General features: G+C 26.8%; 1 protein-coding gene across 1 annotated transcript; it reads left to right on the top strand.

Annotated features, from left to right (window-relative positions):
- Positions 1–802: 802 nt before the first annotated feature.
- On the top strand, positions 803–22314 carry LOC132924880 (dynein axonemal heavy chain 10-like). Its single transcript, XM_060989319.1, is given in 43 exon segments — positions 803–812; positions 3987–4102; positions 6570–6972; positions 7043–7191; positions 7668–7807; positions 7882–8569; positions 8571–8639; positions 8692–9079; positions 9148–9401; positions 9459–9820; positions 9970–10135; positions 10234–10392; positions 10451–10711; positions 10777–11031; positions 11112–11385; positions 12302–12579; positions 12644–12908; positions 12975–13189; positions 13292–13480; positions 13536–13721; positions 13780–13957; positions 14021–14164; positions 14245–14374; positions 14483–14675; positions 14733–14930; positions 15149–15293; positions 15587–15966; positions 16031–16183; positions 16733–17142; positions 17199–17301; positions 17363–17540; positions 17605–17759; positions 17818–18310; positions 18382–18983; positions 19039–19240; positions 19295–19437; positions 19492–19828; positions 19886–20017; positions 20108–20319; positions 20398–20565; positions 20646–20825; positions 21005–21151; positions 22168–22314. Coding segments are annotated over 43 exon segments (9957 nt in total).
- Positions 22315–22537: the final 223 nt, after the last annotated feature.

Below are 22537 nucleotides of genomic sequence, written 5' to 3'. Positions count from 1 at the left end.
TTATGAATAACATGCAGTTAATATTAGATTATTGTGAATTTTTATATTGAGGAATTATTATGCCAATCTATTCAGATTGTAAAGTATACTATATGTATACTGTGTATACTAGTATATTATTGATATAATAAAAGTACAAATTACGTGGCAGTTATTTATATATATATATATTATATATGTATAGTATATTTATTTATTCAGTATATTACACTGTTATTAATGAATTGATTCTGATCGAAATTATTTTAAATTTTGTTGCTTGGTCAGTGCAACTATTAACTCTGAGGCCCGTGTGCAAAATTTATTTGGAGGCCCCAAATTAATATTATTGTTTTTTGTATTACTACGGCAATTAATCACTACTTTTTTAGTATTTTTAACTTCTAGCAAAACACCAGACATATCCATTTCATTAAGATAGGTACCTTTATTTATTTGTTTCTATTATAATAAAAGCAATAAAACATTTACTTATTTGTAAAAAATTAACAATTGTTTTATTGCATACTTTTGTTGGTACCAATACTTTTTATTTTAAAAGTGGGTGGAAAGATAATAAATTTGGGAACCACTGATAGATATACATCAAGGCTACTTCCTTGTTATTTATTTAATAATAATATGTGTTGTTTTATTTTATCCCTACTGGCCAATACTAGTGATAATATGGTTTCCAATGTTTATATTTAATCTTTATATTGATACTGGTATAAACATACTTATTATGACTTAATATTTATAATTTAGTTACGTTATAACGTTTTATTACATACATATAATTTATGATTGAGGCTTTGATAAAATGGACAGTTGTAAGTAGAAAAAACTTGTTATATAATATATAACAATAAATATATAATAATCATTGAAACTGTTTTGATTGTATACAAAATGATACATAAATATATATATATATATATATGATATACAATAGAAAGTTCACAAATTATTTAACTTACTAAAGTAATATTTTTGTATAAAATTGGCTGATAAATATAATATACTTATTAATGTTTACATTAGCAGAGTAGAAAAAAATATATATAGTTATGGACAAACGTAAATTGCGCCCGATACTTTTCAGGTATAAATTGTTATTTTTATTAGTAAAAGCCAAAAGGTATTTTCCTGGTATAAATTTCTATGACTTTATGTAGTAAATTGCGCCCCAAAGAAATATTATTTTTATGGTAGTAAATTCAGAATTATCCAAAGGACACCACGAGGAGGCGACTATCACTGTCCTCCAAAAAGTTGCTTGTTGCTTAGTTTGCTTGAAATAAATAAATTACCTAGTTAATAGAAATTGAAACATTAATTTTTTTTAAAGTTAGATAAATTTATACAGTAAATAATAAATGCAGTTCGTATATCCATATTGTCGTGTGGTGTGAAGAAAACGTGCAAACATATTAGTAGTCGTAATATACCTACATAAAGTCATTGTATCGCTGCTAATAGGTACCTATCATAACGATTTTAAACACGTTTATTTATACATTTATTGGTGTAAAAACAGAACGATAAATGAATAAATGTACAATTGTTTAAAACAGAATACAGATATTGATGAATTCAATATCACTTGGATACTATGAGCGCAATTTACTACATTGAAATTTATACTTGTAAAATACCGGGCGCAATTTATTTACTACACTATTTTCACTACTTGTTCATAGTGGGCGCAATTTACAATCACCCATTCACCCATAGTTATGACCCGGACTATGAATTGAATGCACTAAAAAACTTGAAAGTATACATAAAATTATGCAATGAAAATAGGGAAATACTTCCTAAAAATATCATCAACAGGCAGATATAACAAAATAAGTAAAATCATGCAGCCAACAAATAATAAATGTATAATAAATTTGTAAGATTACTCAAAATACATGGATTGAATAGAAAGTCATTAAAGATGTATGAAAATTATTTGTCCCAAAAATTTATAAAAATAAATCGATAATATGATTGACGGGCTTTTAACACGGATTTCAGAACCTTAGATTCTAGAACCTAACAGGGTTTTTTCAAAACAAAAATCTGTTATTTTACCTATGGAAATAATATTTAAATCGTGTAAATTGTTAATTATGTCATATTAAAAAAACTTAACAAAAACTCTATAGGTAACCATATGTTTTTCTAATAAAAACATTAAAAAACAAATGTTTATATAAATTAATATCCGAACAAATGTATTATTAGTTAATGTCTAAAATATGCTAATATGGAATTACAATTTCGTTCTTAGAATAATAATATCTTGAATCACTCATATATTTCATTTATTTTGATTTCAGAATGAATTTCATTGATATGCAAAATCATTGAATTTATAGTCCTGATTTATTATAATGATACTCTCTACTCTAATATCTATATCATGGGTCACCAAATGGCAGCCCACGAACAAATTTTATCCGGCCCACAGATAAATAATAAACAACACATATTACGACAAAATTATAATATGTGTTATTATTGTAAACGATTATTTTCGTTAAATATTATTGGTTTTAAAATAATGTAAATTTGTACTTAGAATTTCGATTGTCCGCGAAAAATATTAATTGGTGACCCCTGATCTATATCGTTTGTATTTTCTATTAAAGGGAAAAAAGATAATGGAGAAACTTAGTTTACCATAATATTTCTATGAACCTGTATGATGTTTTCAACTATTTAATTGATGTACGAGTATTTAGTTTAATTAATCATCAGTTAGTAATTTAGTATCTGTAACTTTTATTTTTATAGTAATTACAAATTTTAAAAATATTTTGTTTGTTAGGTATACTCAAAGACTTAAATTGTACTTTGAAAATAGATTTTTTCTTGTATTTTTAAATGATAAGAATTACTTATCATAAATTATTATCTTAAAACAAGAATTTAAATGCAATCATTAAAATATTTAAATTTACCAATATACATATATTTATATATATATTAATGAAAATATATCATTAATACTATGTTTCAAAGTATTAAGTTAATTTATAATTTATAAAAATGATAATTAAAATAATAATGTGTTATAAATAATAATAATTATTAATGACTTGTATTCGTTGTACATTTTAGATCCATCCTACACAAACGCAATACGATTGACTCTTCTAAAAGGTAAAATCCTTCATTTACATAATAATATCTATAATCTATTTTAATTATTAATATAATGTGCCTCCATTACACATTGCAGTTTGTATCGAAATATATTATTAGAGTAATCAAATAATTGCATTGTAGGTATCTGGTAGTTGGAATGCGTATGAACTGGTAATAACTAGGGCTGGGATGTTGCATTTTGCATTTTTTTTTGGAAATTTTTATACTATGTTTTCCTGGCCACAAATGTGTTTCATTAGAATATGAATCTGAACAACTAATTTTTATTTTGCATTTTTTGATGTTTATTACTTTTTAAGTCATTTTTTTTTGACATTTTAGGTCATTTTCCTAAATGTTTAGTCATTTTTACTGATTTCACATTAGTTCAATTCTTATTGTTTCTTGTCGACCATTATGCCGATAGCTTACTTAAAACTTCTACTATATTTGTAATTTTTAAGGACATTTTTTTGTAATTTTTGAGTTCAATATTTTGAGTAATGTGTAAGCTTTGATAAAGGTATATAGAATTTTATAGTAAAATAGAATACAATTTAAAAAAATATATTTTTATTAATTTAAAACAAATATTTATAATGTTTTTAAGGTCATCAACTTCCAAGCCCTAGACCCTAATAACCAATAGATATTAGATACCAATCGCTACATGCAATATGATGTGTATAATAAATATATTATTACTTTAATTTTAATTTAAAGTTATTAGTAGGTACATACATTTCCACAAAATTATTTAGTTAATTTAAAAAATATTGTTACCATTCGGAATATTATAGTTGTTTAATTAATTAAAAGTGAATTGTTAAAATATATGCATCACTTACATTTATTTGTTTTTTTAGGTCAAGATGATGTTAGAATTTATACTGATCAAATTGATGCATTGGTAAAAGATTTTCATGAAAATGGTCCTGGTTCTGTGAATGACAATTTAGATTTAGGTCTCCAAATGCTAGAAGTAAGATTTTATTAGATGCTCAAAAATAGAGTGGTATAAAATTATGTATAGGTAACATCATAATAACTTCTCAAAGGTAATTTATTTATTATTTTTTTTTTTTTGGAAAGATTCAATCTTTTACTTTATAGTTGCTTACTATTATGAATTAATATAAAATAGACACATTTGATATATTTAATTTAAAAAATGTTAAGTTTATTGAAAAAAAGTATTTATGATCAAAAAAAAACATACGTATTTGTATATATCATTTATACTACTTAATGAATGTGTACATATGTTGATCGAATATTTTTTTACCATATGTTTTTTGAAGGCTGGGAATTTACGACTAACCAATTTTAAAATTAAAATTAAATTAATAATAAATAAGTTACTTAAATTCGTTACTTTTTTGGAACTAACTTTTAATTTAACAAGTTATTTCTACATCATATAAAAAGTTTTATTTACTTAAAATTAGGTTACATTTTTATATTAAAAATATAAATTTATTTATTTTATTTATTCGTTTTTTATTTTGTATTGCTGCACACGAGGAGGCTGCTTTCACATTACTGCAATAGAGAAAAATTAGTTATACCGAATCATATAAATCATAAATAATATAAATATAATCTTAAGGTATACAGGGAATTCAAAAAAAAAGTAAAATGTATAGATAGTATAAAAAGTTTGCGTTTGGCAAGTAGAGCTTGGGAGTTGTAGGCGTTATATACGGCAGACAAAGCTGGAAATACAAATATGAACTACACAATTGTAAGTTTAAAAATAAAAAATGGAAAATGCATTTTTTCATATTTCGTCAATTTTAGGGAAAAAGTGCATATTAGTTAATAGATTTTTATACAGGAACTTGTATTGTATCATATACACTATAATATATTGAATATATGTATTAGGATAATCCTTGGTGTAATCAAAAAGTTGTTGTGAAAATTAAGTTAGGTTAACAGATAAGTATTATTGCTATCCGTCGTCTTTAGTGTTCTTATGACACATTTTTATTTTGGGTGTATATTATTGTAAGTTAAAAAAAAATATTTTGTCAATTTTAAATAAAAAGTAGGTATTTTAGTGATTTTCAAATGCATATTAAGCATATTTAATATTTTCTAAAAAAATTTATTTATTAGAATTTCTTAACCTATGTATTTTAAATAATATTGAATATAAAACTCAATATTATTTTACATAGGTATTTATTAGGTTTGTTCGTTTTAAAAACTTATGTTAACACTATAGTGTGGTGGAATGTATGGGTATGGACGGTGTGGTGTGTGGTGTGCCAAATCAAAACATACGTTTCAGGTGTGGGAAATGGGAATTTGTCTAAATCGGAAATTAAATATAATAATGTCGGCTTGTAGCGAGTAAACTCACACTATTTCAAAACAAACAGTATGTATGCTGACACTTTTCCAAAACAAACGCTTCAATGTATACTATTATTGAAAAAGTGTACACTTTTTGTCAAAACGAATAAAGCTAATGTTAACGAATACTAATTTTACGACAATGATGCGATTAATCTGTGTCGCGCTAATATGCCAAAATATCATTTTATAAGTTATGGACTTAACATATTGTAATACGATATATTTATTGCTTATTCGTTTGTAAATTTATCGTACCTGATTGACATTTCACTATATTTTTGCAAGATATTTTTCAATTTAAAAAGATTTTTTTTTCGGCATTACGAACAATTTTTTTGTATATTTAACATTTTTTTATGTATATTCATGCATATTTGCATACGTATTTTGCCTGTTATTCTCCTATAATTTTTTAGCCTTAGTAATAAGTATACAATATGTCGGTGATCTCTTTATACTCGTATATTTATAAATATAAATATTACTTGGAAAATAATTATTTACAATTAATAATAAACATATCAGTTAATGTTATATGTTCGTATACTTAATCAGTGTATAATATTTTTATAAAACTTATTATAAAGTTAAAAAATGTCTAGTCGTTTTACTCTATAAATGTCTGCGAGGGAAAATTGTACTAGAAATAATTTATTGTCCTCCGTAAATAGTAATTCAATGTGTCTTATATGAACATAACACTGCAAGCTTGAAAAAATATCCAAATTTATCTACATATATTTTAAATAGGTAAACTAATTTTTTTTTATCGATTTAATAACAAACATTATTTTTAATTAAGTTATATTTTTACCTTGTTAATTATGTCATCTTTAAATTAATGGAGTTCTGAAAAATAGGTTAGTTAATTTTTAGCTTAACTTAATTTTTCTTGTATAAGAACTATTTCTTCTATATATTTCTACTATATCTTATATATTAACTCAACGAGTTATCAAAATCAAATACTTCATTAACTTGCCCATCATTGTATTTTACTAACTTTCTGTAAAAAATGTTTACTATTTAATTCCAATTTATATGTATAAAAAACATAATATATATTTTGCATCGTAATATATTAGGAATACGGTGAAAAATTTAAATTATTACTTGCCGATAAAAATGTAATGAAGAACACATCGGCATTGTTTGAAATGCCGCAAGAATCTTTCACACTTCTCGACGTTACATATCAAGAGTACCATAACTTGTGCTCAATTTACGATTTATATTCACGTCAAAAAACAGCAAGAGATGATTGGTCTAAAACGCTGTGGTCAGAGTTAAAACCACAGTTATTATTAGAGGGCATGGACAATTTTATTAAACAGTTTAAACAACTTTCTAAAGAATGCCGTTCAGTACCCGTTGGGTTGGTCTTAAACGTACAAATGAAAAAATTTAAAAATTCTATTCCATTATTTATTGAGCTAAAAAACGATGCAATGAAAGAAATGCATTGGGAAAAGCTAATGGAACAAACTGGTAACTCTGATGCGCGTATAAACAAAAAGACTGTTAAATATTTATTTAATTATTTTTATTGTTTTGAAAGGTCAATATTTTGATATGGATCCTGAAGTATTAACGTTAGAAAATATTTTTAATATGGATTTAGCTCGTTATAAAGAAACATGCTTGGAAATTGTTGCTAATTCAGTAAAAGAACTGAGCATTGAACGCAGTATCAATGACGTTGAAAAAGTATATATTAATTTTGTATTATATTATAATCAACAACAACAATAAATGTATGTTAATTAAAAATCATAAAATATATTAGCGAATGCAAAAATACACATAATTATGATTATGAATAACTGCTGAATTTTATTAAATAAAAACAAACATACATATTTTTTTTGCTATTATCATATTATATATAATATTATTTTAATATATTAAAAAAAAAAAATTGGATATTAAGTTTCTGTATATATGAATACATAGATTAAGAATTTTTATTTTTTATACTGATTCATTTAAAATGATGCGTATGTCAAAAATTACCACTATTCGCATAGAAAATATGATGATATTGTTTCGATTAGCACTGTTAGTACCTAGAAGAAATTTGCAATTAATTTTAATTAAATTATTGTAAATTTCAAGTTGATACATATATTGTAAAATAATTTGTTTATGTATACGTAACTAACTATAATTATTTCTGTCAATAGACCTGGGAAATTACGAATTTGTCTATTATTGAGTATATAAAAAATGATACTGTTCGAGGAATAATTTTGGGAGATTTATCGGAAGTTTTTCAATTACTTGAAGATAATATAATGACTCTTCAAAGCATGGCTGGTTCTCAGTACATAAAATATTATTATTAAATTAAATTAGAATTTATTAACCGAGTTTTACTCATATGTCCTAAATATGTAGGTTTATTGGTCCATTTCGATCAGTAGTAGACAAATGGGATAAAGATCTAACATTTATAATAAGTATTCTTACCGTATGGAATTTAGTGCAATCAAAATGGATGTATTTAGAAGAAATATTTCTTGATGAAAAATTTCGAATACAATTGCCCAATGAAGCATTGAAATTTGATGGCCTAAATAAAAAATATAAAGATATTATGAGAAACACATTAAAAAACCCTAAAATAATTACGTTCAGTGAAAAGCCAGAATTATTAGTAGAACTAACAAGTTTATTTGAAGGGCTTGAAACATGTCAAAAATTGCTAAATACATATTTAGAAACGAAACGAAGCTCTTTTCCAAGATTCTATTTTTTATCTGATAACGAACTATTATCAGTTTTGGGTAATACTAATCCTAATGGTGTTCAAGAACATATTGTAAAGATGTATGATAATGTGGGAAGCTTAATTTTTGTAAATGATTCTCGTGGTAATACATTAGTAAACGGTATGGTTTCGTGTGAAAAGGAAATAATGCCATTCAAGAGTCAAGTGATGATCGATGGATCAGTTGAAATTTGGATGCATAGTGTGTTAATAGAAATGTGGAGATCAAATAAGTATTTAATAAAAAAATCAATACTTGAATACGGAAATACCACTGGATCTAGATGTGAATGGATGATGAAGTATCAAGGACAGATGTGTTTTAGCGGCAAATAGTGTGTGGTGGACAGCAGAAGTTGAAAACGTTTTTTCGGAGATAAAAAAAGTATGTAATAAAATGTTTTGTTAATTTTAGAATAATAGTTTTATTATTTTAGGGGAATGTCAATGCAATGAAAAGTTATTTGGAAAAATTAAATCAACAAATGGATGAATTGATTATACAAGTGAGAGGGGAATTAATATCAAACGATCGAAAAAAATTTAACACAGTTCTAATCGTTGATGTTCACGCCAGAGATGTAATTGAAAGTTTAGTTCGAGATGGCATTGTAAAAAGTCAAGAATTTGATTGGGAGAGTCAGCTAAGATTTTACTGGAAAAAGGATGTTGATAATTTAATTATCGATCAGTGTTCAGGGACATTTTCGTACGGATACGACTATATGGGGTTAAACGGACGTTTGGTTATAACACCGTTAACAGATAGAATTTATTTGACAATAACTCAAGCACTTTCAATGCAATTAGGTTGTGCACCTGCTGGTAAATTAAAACAAAACTAAATACAATGGCTTAAATATTCCATTAAAAGCTTAATTTTATTTTTTTAGGTCCTGCTGGTACCGGGAAAACTGAAACAGTTAAAGATTTGGCGAAGGCATTAGGAATATTATGCATGGTTACCAATTGCGGAGAAGGAATGGATTTTCAAGCATTTGGTATGATATTGGATGGATTATGTCAATGTGGAGCATGGGGTTGTTTCGATGAATTTAACCGAATCGATATTTCGGTTCTGTCTGTCATCTCCACGCAATTAGGCACAATTAGAAACGCATTAGTCCAAAAAAAAGAAATGTTTTTTGTAAGAAATATATTTTTTAAGTATTTTTTTTGACATAATATAATTCGTGTAATTTAGTTTAGGGGTAGATATACCGTCATCGATAATAAGGTTGGGATATTTATTACAATGAATCCTGGTTACGCAGGTCGTACCGAATTACCAGAAACTGTGAAAACATTATTCAGACCAGTCATATGTGTACTTCCCGATTTAGAACTAATTTGCTTAATTATGTTATTTTCGGAAGGATTTTTAAATGCTAAAGTATTGGCAAAAAAAATGTCTGTATTGTATAGTTTAGCTCGTGAACAATTATCAAAACAATCACATTATGATTTTGGCTTGAGAGCATTAAAATCTGTGCTTGTTATCGCTGGAGAGTTAAAACGAAATTCGCCAGAGCTTGATGAAAATGTAGTACTCATGAGAGCGTTGAGGTTAGTAAATTAATGAAAATGAGAATTAATTGAAAATGATCACTCTTTTATCGTAATGTTTATATTTATTATTAATTATATAACTATTTTTATAATTAAATTTGTATTGGATACAATAATATAGTCAAAGAAGTTATTTTATTTTTTAGAGATATGAACTTACCTAAATTTGTATATGACGATGTGCCACTGTTTTTGGGACTTATTACGGATTTATTTCCTGGTCTTAAGTGTCATCGAATAACGTATCCTCAATTGAATAGTGCTATCGAGGAAGAATTACGAAAAAAGAATTATTTACCATTAGAAAATCAGGTCATACATTATTTTTATTGTAATATTTAAAAATTATAAAAATTATCATATCCGACTCATAGTTTTATTATATATTTTGGAATTAATCATTTTCTTAGATGGATAAAGTTACTCAATTATATGAAACAATGATGACAAGACATTCAACCATGATTGTAGGACCTACTGGAGGTGGAAAAACCGTAGTTATTAATACGCTAGTTAGTGCCCAGACTTCACTTAGGCTACCAACAACACTTTATACATTGAATCCTAAAGTACCTATTTAAAAATGTATTTCCTATCAATGTATCTTAAAACAAAACAAAATTACAGGCTTGTACAGTAGTTGAACTATATGGTTTTTTTAATCTCGTCACTAGAGATTGGACAGATGGACTTCTTTCAAATATATTTCGGGAAATTAACAAACCTATACCAGAAAATAAACCAGAAAGAAGGTATATACTGTTTGATGGTGATGTAGATGCTTTATGGATAGAAAATATGAACTCAGTTATGGATGATAATAAACTTTTAACATTAGCGAATGGTGAACGTATACGATTGCTACCTCATTGCGCGTTATTATTTGAAGTTAATACATTATTTCAACATAATTTATTAAAACAATAGACATTTAACACAATAATTATCTTTAGGTAGGTGATTTAAGGTATGCTTCACCTGCTACGGTCTCCAGAGCCGGTATGGTATATGTAGATCCTAAAAATCTTGGATATTTTCCATATTGGAGTAAATTCTTATTAAGTAGGAGATTAATTGATAGAGAACCTTTAAATATACTATTTGAAAAATATGTACCGGTTATTTTGGATCGTATATTCGATGGTAACTACGGATTCGAAATGTTCAGTCCATTAAAGTTAATCATATTTCAGACTAAATTAAATTTGGTATGAATAAAATAATATAGTTGTATTTATTTTATAAATTAATTATGGTTATAATAGTATAATAATATATTCATATTTAGGTTACCCAGATGTGTTACATTTTAGATGCAGTCTTAAACAATGATACGGATCAAATCACTGAAATATCGTCGAGTAATACACTAAGTACAAGCGTAGATTCACCTAGAGCTGTTGAAGTATCTCATGAAATGGAAGCGATATTCATTTCAGCTATTTATTCTTCATTAGGGGCACCAATAGAAGGCAACTCTCGATTAATATTTGATGAGTTCGTAAAAAAAATTACAGGATTCGTTAAAATGGACGATTCTCCGTCAAAACGAGCTTCTTTTAGTAAGTGATTTATTTCATTTCTTAGAAGGCAATACAAATAATTAATTTCACAATTATCCAAGTCACGTATTTTATATTGCTTTTCAAACATTAAAATATGTCTGGAAAATATGTTTTATATTATGTACTATTTATATAATATAATTAAATAGATTTTAGAAAAATAGTACTTCATAATACTACTTTTATTTTTCAATCGATTTGTGCTTCAAATCACTCAAGGAAAAAACAAAAAAGTTTCTAGTTGTTAAAATTGATAAAAACATTTTGATATAACATTGTTAAAAAGTAGTTTAAAACAAATACGTGTTCCAGAGCTTTGTACTCCATTTTATAAGAAACAAATTTTTGATTATTTTGCAATGCCTTTGAACAAATTGTTTTCCTAAAATTCATGCAAAGTATACAAAAAAAAAATAGTTAAGATTAATTTAATGAAACATTTAAAATAAGTTTTCTATCTGATTGAAAAAAAATCATCGACAAATATAGTTATTTTTGTTATAAAACTTTCTTTCAAAATTCTTTTGGATGAAAATATAAATAAAATTAATCGAATTATTTTATTGTCTTTTTTGTTCATAAAACATTTGAATAAATAAACTAGTATACGATCAATTCAATTTAATTACATAATATGTATAATGGCTAATATTAATTTATATAATATAACAAGCTAAATAACCTAATTTTTATTAACATGCTTTTTTAAAATGTACCTTTTTATGTAAAATATATTTATTTTTTCATTAAAATGTTCAATGTGAAACATGTTTTACATTAAACCTTAAACTTGAATTATTAAATAACTTATAAATCATCATAATATTAAAACTTTAAAATAAATTTTATAAATAGATACTATAAATGTAAAAATGAATATGACTTTTATAAAAATATAAATGTATTTAAACAGAATTAATTCCTATTCACGAAGAAACCTGGTATGAATATTATTTGGATATTGATAAACAAATTTGGGTGCCATGGAACACTCTTGTACCTAATTATGAGCATAATCCAAGTATTAAATTCAACGAAATATTAGTGCCAACTGTTGATTCTACTCGAATCACATGGTTACTAAATCTCATGACTGATGTAAAACGCCCAGTGATTCTAATTGGAGAAACAGGAACTTCAAAAACAGCAACAATGCAAAACTTTTTAAGAACGCTAGACGCTAATCAATTTGTACTTGTTGCTCGATCAAACTTTACTACATATATATTTGTATTTGTATTTTATTTGTTTATAGATGCAAACAAATTTAAATTTTTCTTCTAGAACAACTTCTTTAGATGTACAAATGATCTTAGAAGCAAATGTTGCAAAGCGAAACAAAAACATATATGGACCCCCAATTGGTAAAAAACTAGTTTGCTTTGTGGACGATATGAATATGCCTCAAGTCGATACATATGGTACTCAACAACCAATAGCGCTATTGAAATTATTTTTGGAATCAGGAGGAATGTATGATCGCGGTAAAGATTTATTATGGAAGTCACTAATTGAAATTTGTGAGTCAATTTTCTATTCAATTTAAGTTAATTATATTTAAACATATTTTTATTAATATTTTTAAGATTTGTATGCAGCTATGGGTAAACCAGGTAGTGGTAGAAATGAAGTAGATCCAAGATTTATTTCAATGTTTTCAGTTTATTGTATGGCATTTCCTTCAGATGATACAATAAATCATATATTTAATTCTATTCTTACGGGACATACGCAAAATTTTAACGAAGATATCAAAAGAATTGTTCCGGTTATCTTAGAAATGACTTTAAAATTATACAAGGTATAATCATTTATTAGGATAATTTAAACTAATATAATTATAAGCCTTAAAATAACTTAACAATAATCAAATACCAACAACATTTTAATTATTTTTTTTTAGATTACATTAGCAGAACTTCCACCTACTCCTAATAAGTTCCATTACATATTTAACCTTCGGGATTTAAGTAGGATAATTAATGGAATGCTTTTCACAAATCCAACGATATTTAATAATATTTTGAGTTTTGTTAGAGTATGGAGAAATGAATTTACTCGTGTAATATGTGACAGATTTAACAGCGAGCAGGTAGTCTATGAATTTATTTATTAAATTTTAGTAAATATATTTTGATTGTTCAAAGGATGAACAATTAATAACAATGCGACTAGAAGAAACGTTAGGAATTTATTTTCCAAATGAAAAGGATGAAGTTTTAATAAATCCATTAATTTTTGGAGATTTTAAATATGCTTTAAACGAAGATATCCCGATTAAACTATATGAAGATTATCAAACGTATGAAGCTGTACTGAATATGTTTGTTGAAGTAACATTAAGTCATCAATAGTTATAAAAATATTATCTAAACAAAAATATAATTTTAGATTTTAGCAGAATATAACGAGCAAAACCAAAAAATTGACATGGTATTATTTAACATGGCATTAGAACATTTAACTAGAATTCATAGAGTATTGAAAATGGATACAGGGCACATTATGCTCATTGGTGTAGGTGGTAGCGGTAAAGCATTGATGACTAAATTAGCAGCTTTTACTGCCGGTATAATTTTGGATAAAACGTTTTTTTGTTTAAGCAATAATATTTTTTTTCCACCGCTTTTAGGATGTGAAATATTTTCTATCATTATAAGCCGGGGATATAATGAAACTGCATTCAAAGAAGATTTAAAAAAATTATTTATAATGTTAGGCGTTGAAAATAAACGTTTAGTGTTTTTTTTAACCCAGTCTCAAATTTCCGAAGAAAGTATGTATACTTACCTAAAACATAATGAATTATTACAATATATATGTATGTTTAATAAACCAAAAAATGCATTTTTAAAGGTTTTTTGGAAACAATCAATAATATATTAATGGTAGGAACCGTACAAGCATTGTATACAGAAGATGAAAAAAGTGGAATAGCAAATGAAGTTAGAAATACTGCTAGTAATGCTGGTTATGAAAACACCAAGTAAATTAATCCTAAGACAAAGAAAAATAATGAAATTTTTAATATATATAATCGAAGAAAATATAAATAAACTAGGTAGGTAGCTATTTATTATTATACTGATTACAGGGATGGTGGTTGGAAATATTTCATGAATACATGCGTGAACAATCTTCATGTAGTACTCTCTATGTCACCTGGAGATGAACTCAGAGAAAGATGTCGAAATTTTCCTGGCTTAGTAAACAAAACATACATTAATTGGATTTTTCCCTGGCCAGATCAGGCTTTGCTTGCTGTTGCGCAATCATTCATAAACAAAGTAGGTGATATATATAAATTAAATAATCTTTAAAACTAAACAATTGATACTTTTAAGGCACATTCAATACCCCAAGATTACAAACAAACCATCACCAACCATATTGTTTATACTCATAAAACAATGAGTGTTTATACTAATGATTTTTTGGTAAAATTAAAACGCAAAAATTATTTGACTCCCACACATTATCTAGACTATATAAATGTATATTTAAATTTAATTGATGAAAAATCTACTATTATTACACGTCAAGTAATTATAAGTGTTCAGAATTATAAATTGTTACTATACTCTGTAGAATACACCCAGCGGCGACCGGTTTCCGTCCGGCGGCGCGTATCTCGCATATAAGGGCATAGATAGTGAACATTGGAACGGGAAAAAAGTGCGCAGAACTGGTGTATTCTACTTTGAGACAGAGTATAGTATATACATTAAATGTATAATTTTAAAAATATTTTAATGTATAGTGTGAAAGATTATTGGTTGGTCTTCGAAAAATTGATGAAGCTACAGAACAATTAATAATACTTAACGAACAGCTAGAAATACAAAAAGTTGTTGTAGCCGAGAAAACATTAGCGTGTGAACTTATTTTACAGGAAATTTCAGAAGGTATTAAAATAATTAATATTAAATGATTAAAATGACTTACATAATGATTAATATTAAATATAATAGTCACGAATATTTACACATTTAGACTTACAAAATTGTGTTTTAAATACTAAACTCTATAGTAATCAGATGTTGTAAAATAAATTATAGGTCACCCTAACTATATAAACTCTTAAAATGTATTGAAATATTATGTCTACCAATTATGGTGACGTCGGTTGATGGCAAGGAGGTTGGTGCATATTTAAATATTAAACTATGTTTCATATATTCCTTTTATTCTGAAATAGCTTCTAAAACAGCAAATACAAAAAAAGAAATTGTTGTTGAAAAAACAATTGAAAGTAAAGAAGCTGGTAAAAGAATAGCCGTTGAGAAAGATGAAGCTCAAGAAATATTAAGCCAAGCATTACCAGCATTAATTTCTGCAAAGGAAGCGTTAAACAATTTAAATAAAAACGATATTACAGAAATAAGGTCATTCACTACACCACCAGAACCTGTACAAGTAGTGACTGAATGTGTGGCATTAATTCTTGGTTATAAAGAAGTTAATTGGAAAGTTTCAAAACAAATGATGTCTGATCCAAAATTTTTAAATACATTGAAAGGATTGAACGCAGACGAAATTACTCCAAAAATACAATCTCAAGTCCGGACAAAACTAAAGGTATGATCAATATGATATAATATATAGACTGGAGTAATATACTTTTTACTATTCTTATAAACAGACATCTAAAAAAATTGCCATTATGCAAGATATCAGTAAAGCAGGATATGGATTACTGTGTTTTGTTGATGCTGTTCTGAAATACTGTGTTGTGTTTAAAGAAGTTAAACCAAAACAAGATAAACTGAAAGAACTTGAAAAAGACTATGAACTAGTTCGTACTAACTTAAGCTTTTATAGGAGTTATAATTTCTTAGGGTCAAAACTAAAAGTTCTATCACAAATTATAAAATCCAATAGAACAATTAATAATGTAAAACAATATATATTATATCTTCTTTCGCAATGAATATTAAACCTTATAATTAACAAAGTCATTCTACGTCAAGTCTTGTAATTTGTATTTGTTCTAAGATAAACTTTAAGTATAAAAAACGGTGATGTAACTTCTTCAGTTTAGGACCAAAAAGTTCTACTGATGGAATATTTTGGCAGTAAATTATTTTTTTTTACTTAGTTAGAACTTTTCTGTTTTGAATAAATGTTTCCGGGAACAAAAGTATTATATATATTATATAAAAATATGATAGTGTTGTTAAAACTAAATTGAAGTGATTAATGATTATAGTATTATTTGAAGATTTTTTTTATTTTGTTGATAAATAATGATATATATATATATAGTATTTAGCATTATATTATTATTCGTACAACAAGCATTTATTGTCTTCGTTTACCATATTTTGTTTCATTTATCATTAAGGTAACTAAGCAGCTTGCTCATCTCAATAAGGAATTGAATGACATAATGTCTACGCTAGATAAATTGAATGAAAAGTATAAAAATGCAATGACTGAACGTGCTATTATTCAAGAAGAAAAAGATCTTATGGAACGTAGATTAATTGCAGCTGATAAATTGATTAAAGGGTTAAGTTCAGAAAACACTAGATGGAAGAACGAATTAGTCGATTTGGAAGAGTATAAGAAAAAAATATTCGGAAACTGTTTGATGAGTTCGTCATTCTTAGCTTATACTGCACCATTTTCGTATGAATTTCGTGTTGATATGTTATTCAATAATTGGTTTCCAAGTATAATAGAAAGAAAAATACCGATAACTAATCCATTTAAAATTGAAATAGAACTTACTGACGAAGTTATGATTTCGATGTAATAATTTAATAATAAAAATCTTATTTGTTTATTTAAATTTTCTTATTTTATAGGTGGAATTCAGAAGGACTGCCATCTGATGATTTATCAATTCAAAATGGTATTCTTACAACAAGGGCGAGTAGATTTCCATTGTGCGTGGATCCACAACAACAGGTAATATAATCGGTACTTTAAAAACATATTGATAATTTAAGTTAGTATTAAAAAACAACAGGCATTGAATTGGATAAAACAAAAAGAAGAACCAAATAGTCTAAAAACATTATCATTTAGCGATTCTGATTATTTGAAACACGTAGAAAATGCTATTGTTTACGGAACACCTATACTTTTTCAAGATGTGGAGTACATAGATTCAATAATTGAAAATGTCTTGGAAAAAAATATAAAAAGTTAATATTGATTAATGATTATATTATTCAAATGTTCAGATGAAGACATATATTATTTGTTTAGATATTTCTGGTCGAAAGTTTGTATTTTTGGGTAGCAAAGAAGTAGATTACGATGAAAAATTTCGTATTTATCTAACTACAAAAATAGCAAATCCATTATTTTCTCCATCGATTTATACAAAAGCAACTGTTATAAATTGCTTAATAACACAAAAAGTTATATACATATATTTTAATTTAATAAAATGTGTTTTAAAATAATTATTATATTTAGGGGCTTGAAGATCAATTATTGGGTAATGTAGTTAAAAATGAAAGACCTGATTTAGAACAACAAAGTGATGAATTGGTTATGGAAATCAGCTCAAACAAAAGTCTATTAAAAAATCTTGAGGATTCTCTGCTTCGTGAACTGGCCTCGTCGTCAGGAAATATATTAGACAATATAGATTTGATAGAAACATTAGAAGAAACTAAATCAAAAGCAAGTGAAGTCATTGAAAAATTATCGTTAGCAACTACTACTGCAATAGAAATCGATGTACTTCGAAACCAATTTCGTTCAGCTGCAACTAGAGGAGCTATATTATTCTTTGTGCTGTCAGATATGAGCACAATTAATGCAATGTATCAGAATTCGCTTTCTAGCTACCAAAACGTGTTCAAAACATCTCTAAAAAAAGCGATGCCACATAATAAATTAAAAAAAAGACTAATGAACATTATTAATACTTTTACTGAAAATCTGTATAGATATGGATGTACAGGTTACTTTTTAAACTATACACTGTAAATCAAAAACAAATAATCGTTACATTAATTTAATTTTTGAATTTAGGTATTTTTGAGAGGCATAAACTTTTATTTTCATTTCAAATCGCAGTGAAACTTCAGATAAGTACAAATAATGTGTCCAAACCTCAACTTGATTTCTTCATTAAAGGAAATGTTACATTAGATAAAAATCCAGAATATGTAAATCCTATCAGTTGGTTGTCACCACAAAACTGGAAAGATATTGTTAAATTAACTAAAGATTTTCCAGAAATATTCCCTAATTTGAGTGAGAATGTAATAAATAATATTACGGATTGGAAAAACTGGTATGATCTAGATATGCCAGAATCTACAGATCCACCTTATCCATTTTCTGAATTACACGAACCCTTTTATAAACTCATGTTATTACGATGTTTTCGAGTGGATCGCACCTATCAGGCTATTAGTAATTATATAGTCTTAGTGATGGACGAAATGTACATTACCACACCAACTATTGATTATGATGTGATATACTCACAAACTGAACCTCAAAATCCTGGGCTTTTTATTTTAAGTCCTGGATCCGATCCAACCCCCGACTTGATGAAACTCGCTGGACGCTGTGGAGTTCCATCAAATGAATTTGAATTTCTATCGCTCGGACAAGGACAGGAACAAGTAAATACTTTAAAATACATTATCAATAGTTACTACCAAAATTTGAATATTTCAGATTGCACTTAAGTTTTTGAATGTAGCAATGAATGATGGTCACTGGTTAATGTTCCAAAATTGTCATTTATTGATTAATTTTCTATATGACCTTGAAAAGATATTGGATAGAACAAACAAAATTCATCCAGATTTTAGACTATGGTTAGCTACTGAAGCAACACCTTTTTTCCCTGTATCAGTATTACAAAGATCCTTAAAAGGTAAATTGTTTAAATTAATTTAGTTCTATGTACTTAATAGACAAAATGTTATAGTGGTCACTGAGCCACCCAATGGGCTGAAATTAAATATTAGAAATACTTATACTAAATTGAAACAAGACACTTTGGACGAATGTGCTCACCCAGCATACAAATCATTAATATATGTTCTTGCATTTTTCCACGCAGTTGTTCAAGTAAATACATTTAAGCTATAAAAATGTTTGTAATTATAAATTTGATTATTGCAGGAAAGAAGAAAATACGATAAAATTGGTTGGAATATCGCTTATGATTTTAGCGAAACAGACTTTTCAGTTTGCGTGCAAATTTTGATTAATTATTTGAATAAAACTTTAGATGACGGTATAGATGCTCCATTGCCATGGGATACATTGAGGTATTTAATTGGAAATGTTATGTATGGTGGTCGCGTGATTGATAGTTATGACCAGAGAATTGTAAATACATTTATGCAAGAATATTTTGGGCAATTTATACTTGATAAATTTCAAAAATTTTATTTCTATTATGATGATTATGTTCAGTATGAATTACCAATGGCTGAAATTAAAGAAGATTATTTAAGTTTGTCTTCTTGTAACATATATGCATACTACCTATATTATATTATACTATTTTTAGACTCAATCGAGGAATTACCTATTATTTGTGGACCGGAGGTACTTGGTCTGCATTTTAATGCTGAGATGGGATATTTCACAAAAGCCTCAAAAAATATGTGGGATAATCTACTCAGATTACAACCACAGACTGGTAAGTCGACGAATTCATTTATTGTGAACAATTATTTAAATTAATATAATTAACTAATTGACAATAATGTACGTATGCATTTACGATTAGAATCATCTGGCTCTGGAGAGAGTCGTGAAGAAGTAATAGATTCTGTAGCCGAAGATATATTACAAAAATTACCAGATCTATACGTCATCAGAAATGTCAGAAAAATGTACGAACAAAACTTTACACCCAGTACTGTTGTCTTGCTCCAAGAATTAGAAAGATTCAATTTGCTGATAAAAAAAATCAGGGTCACATTATCAATGCTAAAAAAAGTTAGTTTTTTAACTATATGTATATAATTTTTCGTAAATCAAATAAATCTAGAAATTTGTTTTAATTATATCATACAGGCTCTATTGGGTGAAATTGGAATGGATTCTGTTTTAGAAAGCGTTTCTTCGTCTTTATACAACGGCCAAATACCAACGGCTTGGATGAAACTGGCACCACAAACGTGTAAAAGCCTTGGTGGATGGATAGAACATTTCGTTTCAAGAACTGAACAGTATACAGAGTGGGTATGATACCTTTATTACTAAATAACAATAATAATAATAAGTGATTAATGCTTAATGCTGGGTATTGATTATAATTACAGAGCTCGATTGGAGAACCTCTAGTTATATGGCTAGCTGGTCTTCATGTTCCTGGATCATATTTAACAGCAATCGTACAGATGGCGTGCAGAACGAATGGATGGTCATTAGATCATTCTACTTTATATACAACGGTTACTGAGTATACAGATAAAGACGATATCCAAAATTCACCAAAAACGGTAAAATATAGATTTCATCCATATAAATAAGGCATAACGCACTATTGAAATGATCACGGGTGTGTGTTGATGCATTTCATTATTTTGTTACAGCCCTTGCACTGTTTACTTTTACAACTACAATATGATAGATTAAACATTATAATAAAATAGGTAATACAAATAATTTTAAATTTCAGGGTTGTTATATAAGTGGAATATTTATTGAAGGAGCGCATTGGGATATGAACGCACAGTGTTTAGCTGTCTCACAAACAAACGTATTGATCGAAAACCTACCAATCATCTTAATTGTTCCTATCGAAGCTACCAAACTAAAATTACTAGTAACATACATAATAATACCATTTACATAAAAACATTATTTAAGTAGGTACCTGGTTATAGTGTCTAATACAATTACTAATATACGAATATATTAGAGGAAAGACCAGTTAGGTTAGGTCATAGAACATAACAGAATAAACGAAAATCAGCTACCTAATTGATTTGCTTACATTTATTGAGCAATATATAACATTATGTTCTTGGTCTAAGACTTTTTGGCGATAAATACAAAATATAAACTAAAGTTAAAATTAAATATCTAAGTTTAAGTGAGTTTATTAACATTTTAAACAAAATAAATGCATAACTTTATAAAGATAAAAAAAAATTCTAAACAATAATAATAAAATAAAATAATATAAATTTAAAAAAAAACACCAGCTTATGTAAAATTAATATAATAAAGTATGTTACAATGAAAAATGTTACAATTTTAGTCAATATTTTATTTTAATGCTATATTATTAGATATTCCCCTGATAAATGTAGCCAATATGGGAATATCATATATCTATCGACTAATTTAAAAATTACAACTAAATAATGTCCGTGTCTAAATTTTTTTAACTTTTTCCATAGACTATAACCAATTTACCCGTTACCGTTCTTGCTTGTAATTTTTTAATTTTACATGAACTGGTGGTTTTTTTTTTAATTTATGTTTTTAAATTCAATTATTATTATTTTTTAGAAAATTTTTTATTATTTAATTTTTACTTTGGCTTGTATTTTGTCTTTATCGCCAAAATGGCCGCGCCGAAAAGTCCCATCCCCTTATGTTCTACATGATTATGTAACCGTACACATATTCAATAATATCACTGGAAAAGTGATTTTAAGGCCAACGGAAATATTTTTTAACGAATAAAGGAATTCAGATAGCTTTCTATCCTATTATTTTCTGTGGACCTATGGCTAAGTTCCAGCTTATTATTTTCAAATAATATATACCATTATACCATTTAGTCACTAATATAATATTGTATGATACCATCGTTTTTCTTTCTATTTTCAGAACACTATTCGTACTCCGGTGTACACTACATCACTGCGACGAAATGCAATGGGTATCGGTTTAGTATTTGAAGCAGATTTAAAAACATATATTCATTACAATTTTTGGATTTTACAAGGCGTTTGTTTATTATTGAATGACGATTGATAATTATCATAAGATATTCTTTTGTATATAAATGTTATTATTTCATCATATTATCAAAAGTAAAATAATATGATTAATATGAATCATGCTTTTCTGAATTTATAGTTTTAATAAGTGTATAAAGTTCATAATTTAGAGGACGTCGTACCACCGCATGTCTTATCAGTATGTCACAGTCTTCCTGACGCATACTATACTGAAATATACGTTAGGCAGTTTCGAT

This window comes from Rhopalosiphum padi, chromosome 3, assembly GCF_020882245.1.
Source record: "Rhopalosiphum padi isolate XX-2018 chromosome 3, ASM2088224v1, whole genome shotgun sequence".
NCBI lineage: Eukaryota > Metazoa > Arthropoda > Insecta > Hemiptera > Aphididae > Rhopalosiphum > Rhopalosiphum padi.
The sequence above is the reverse complement of the archived record's forward strand: the minus strand, read 5'-3'. Positions and strand labels throughout refer to the sequence as shown.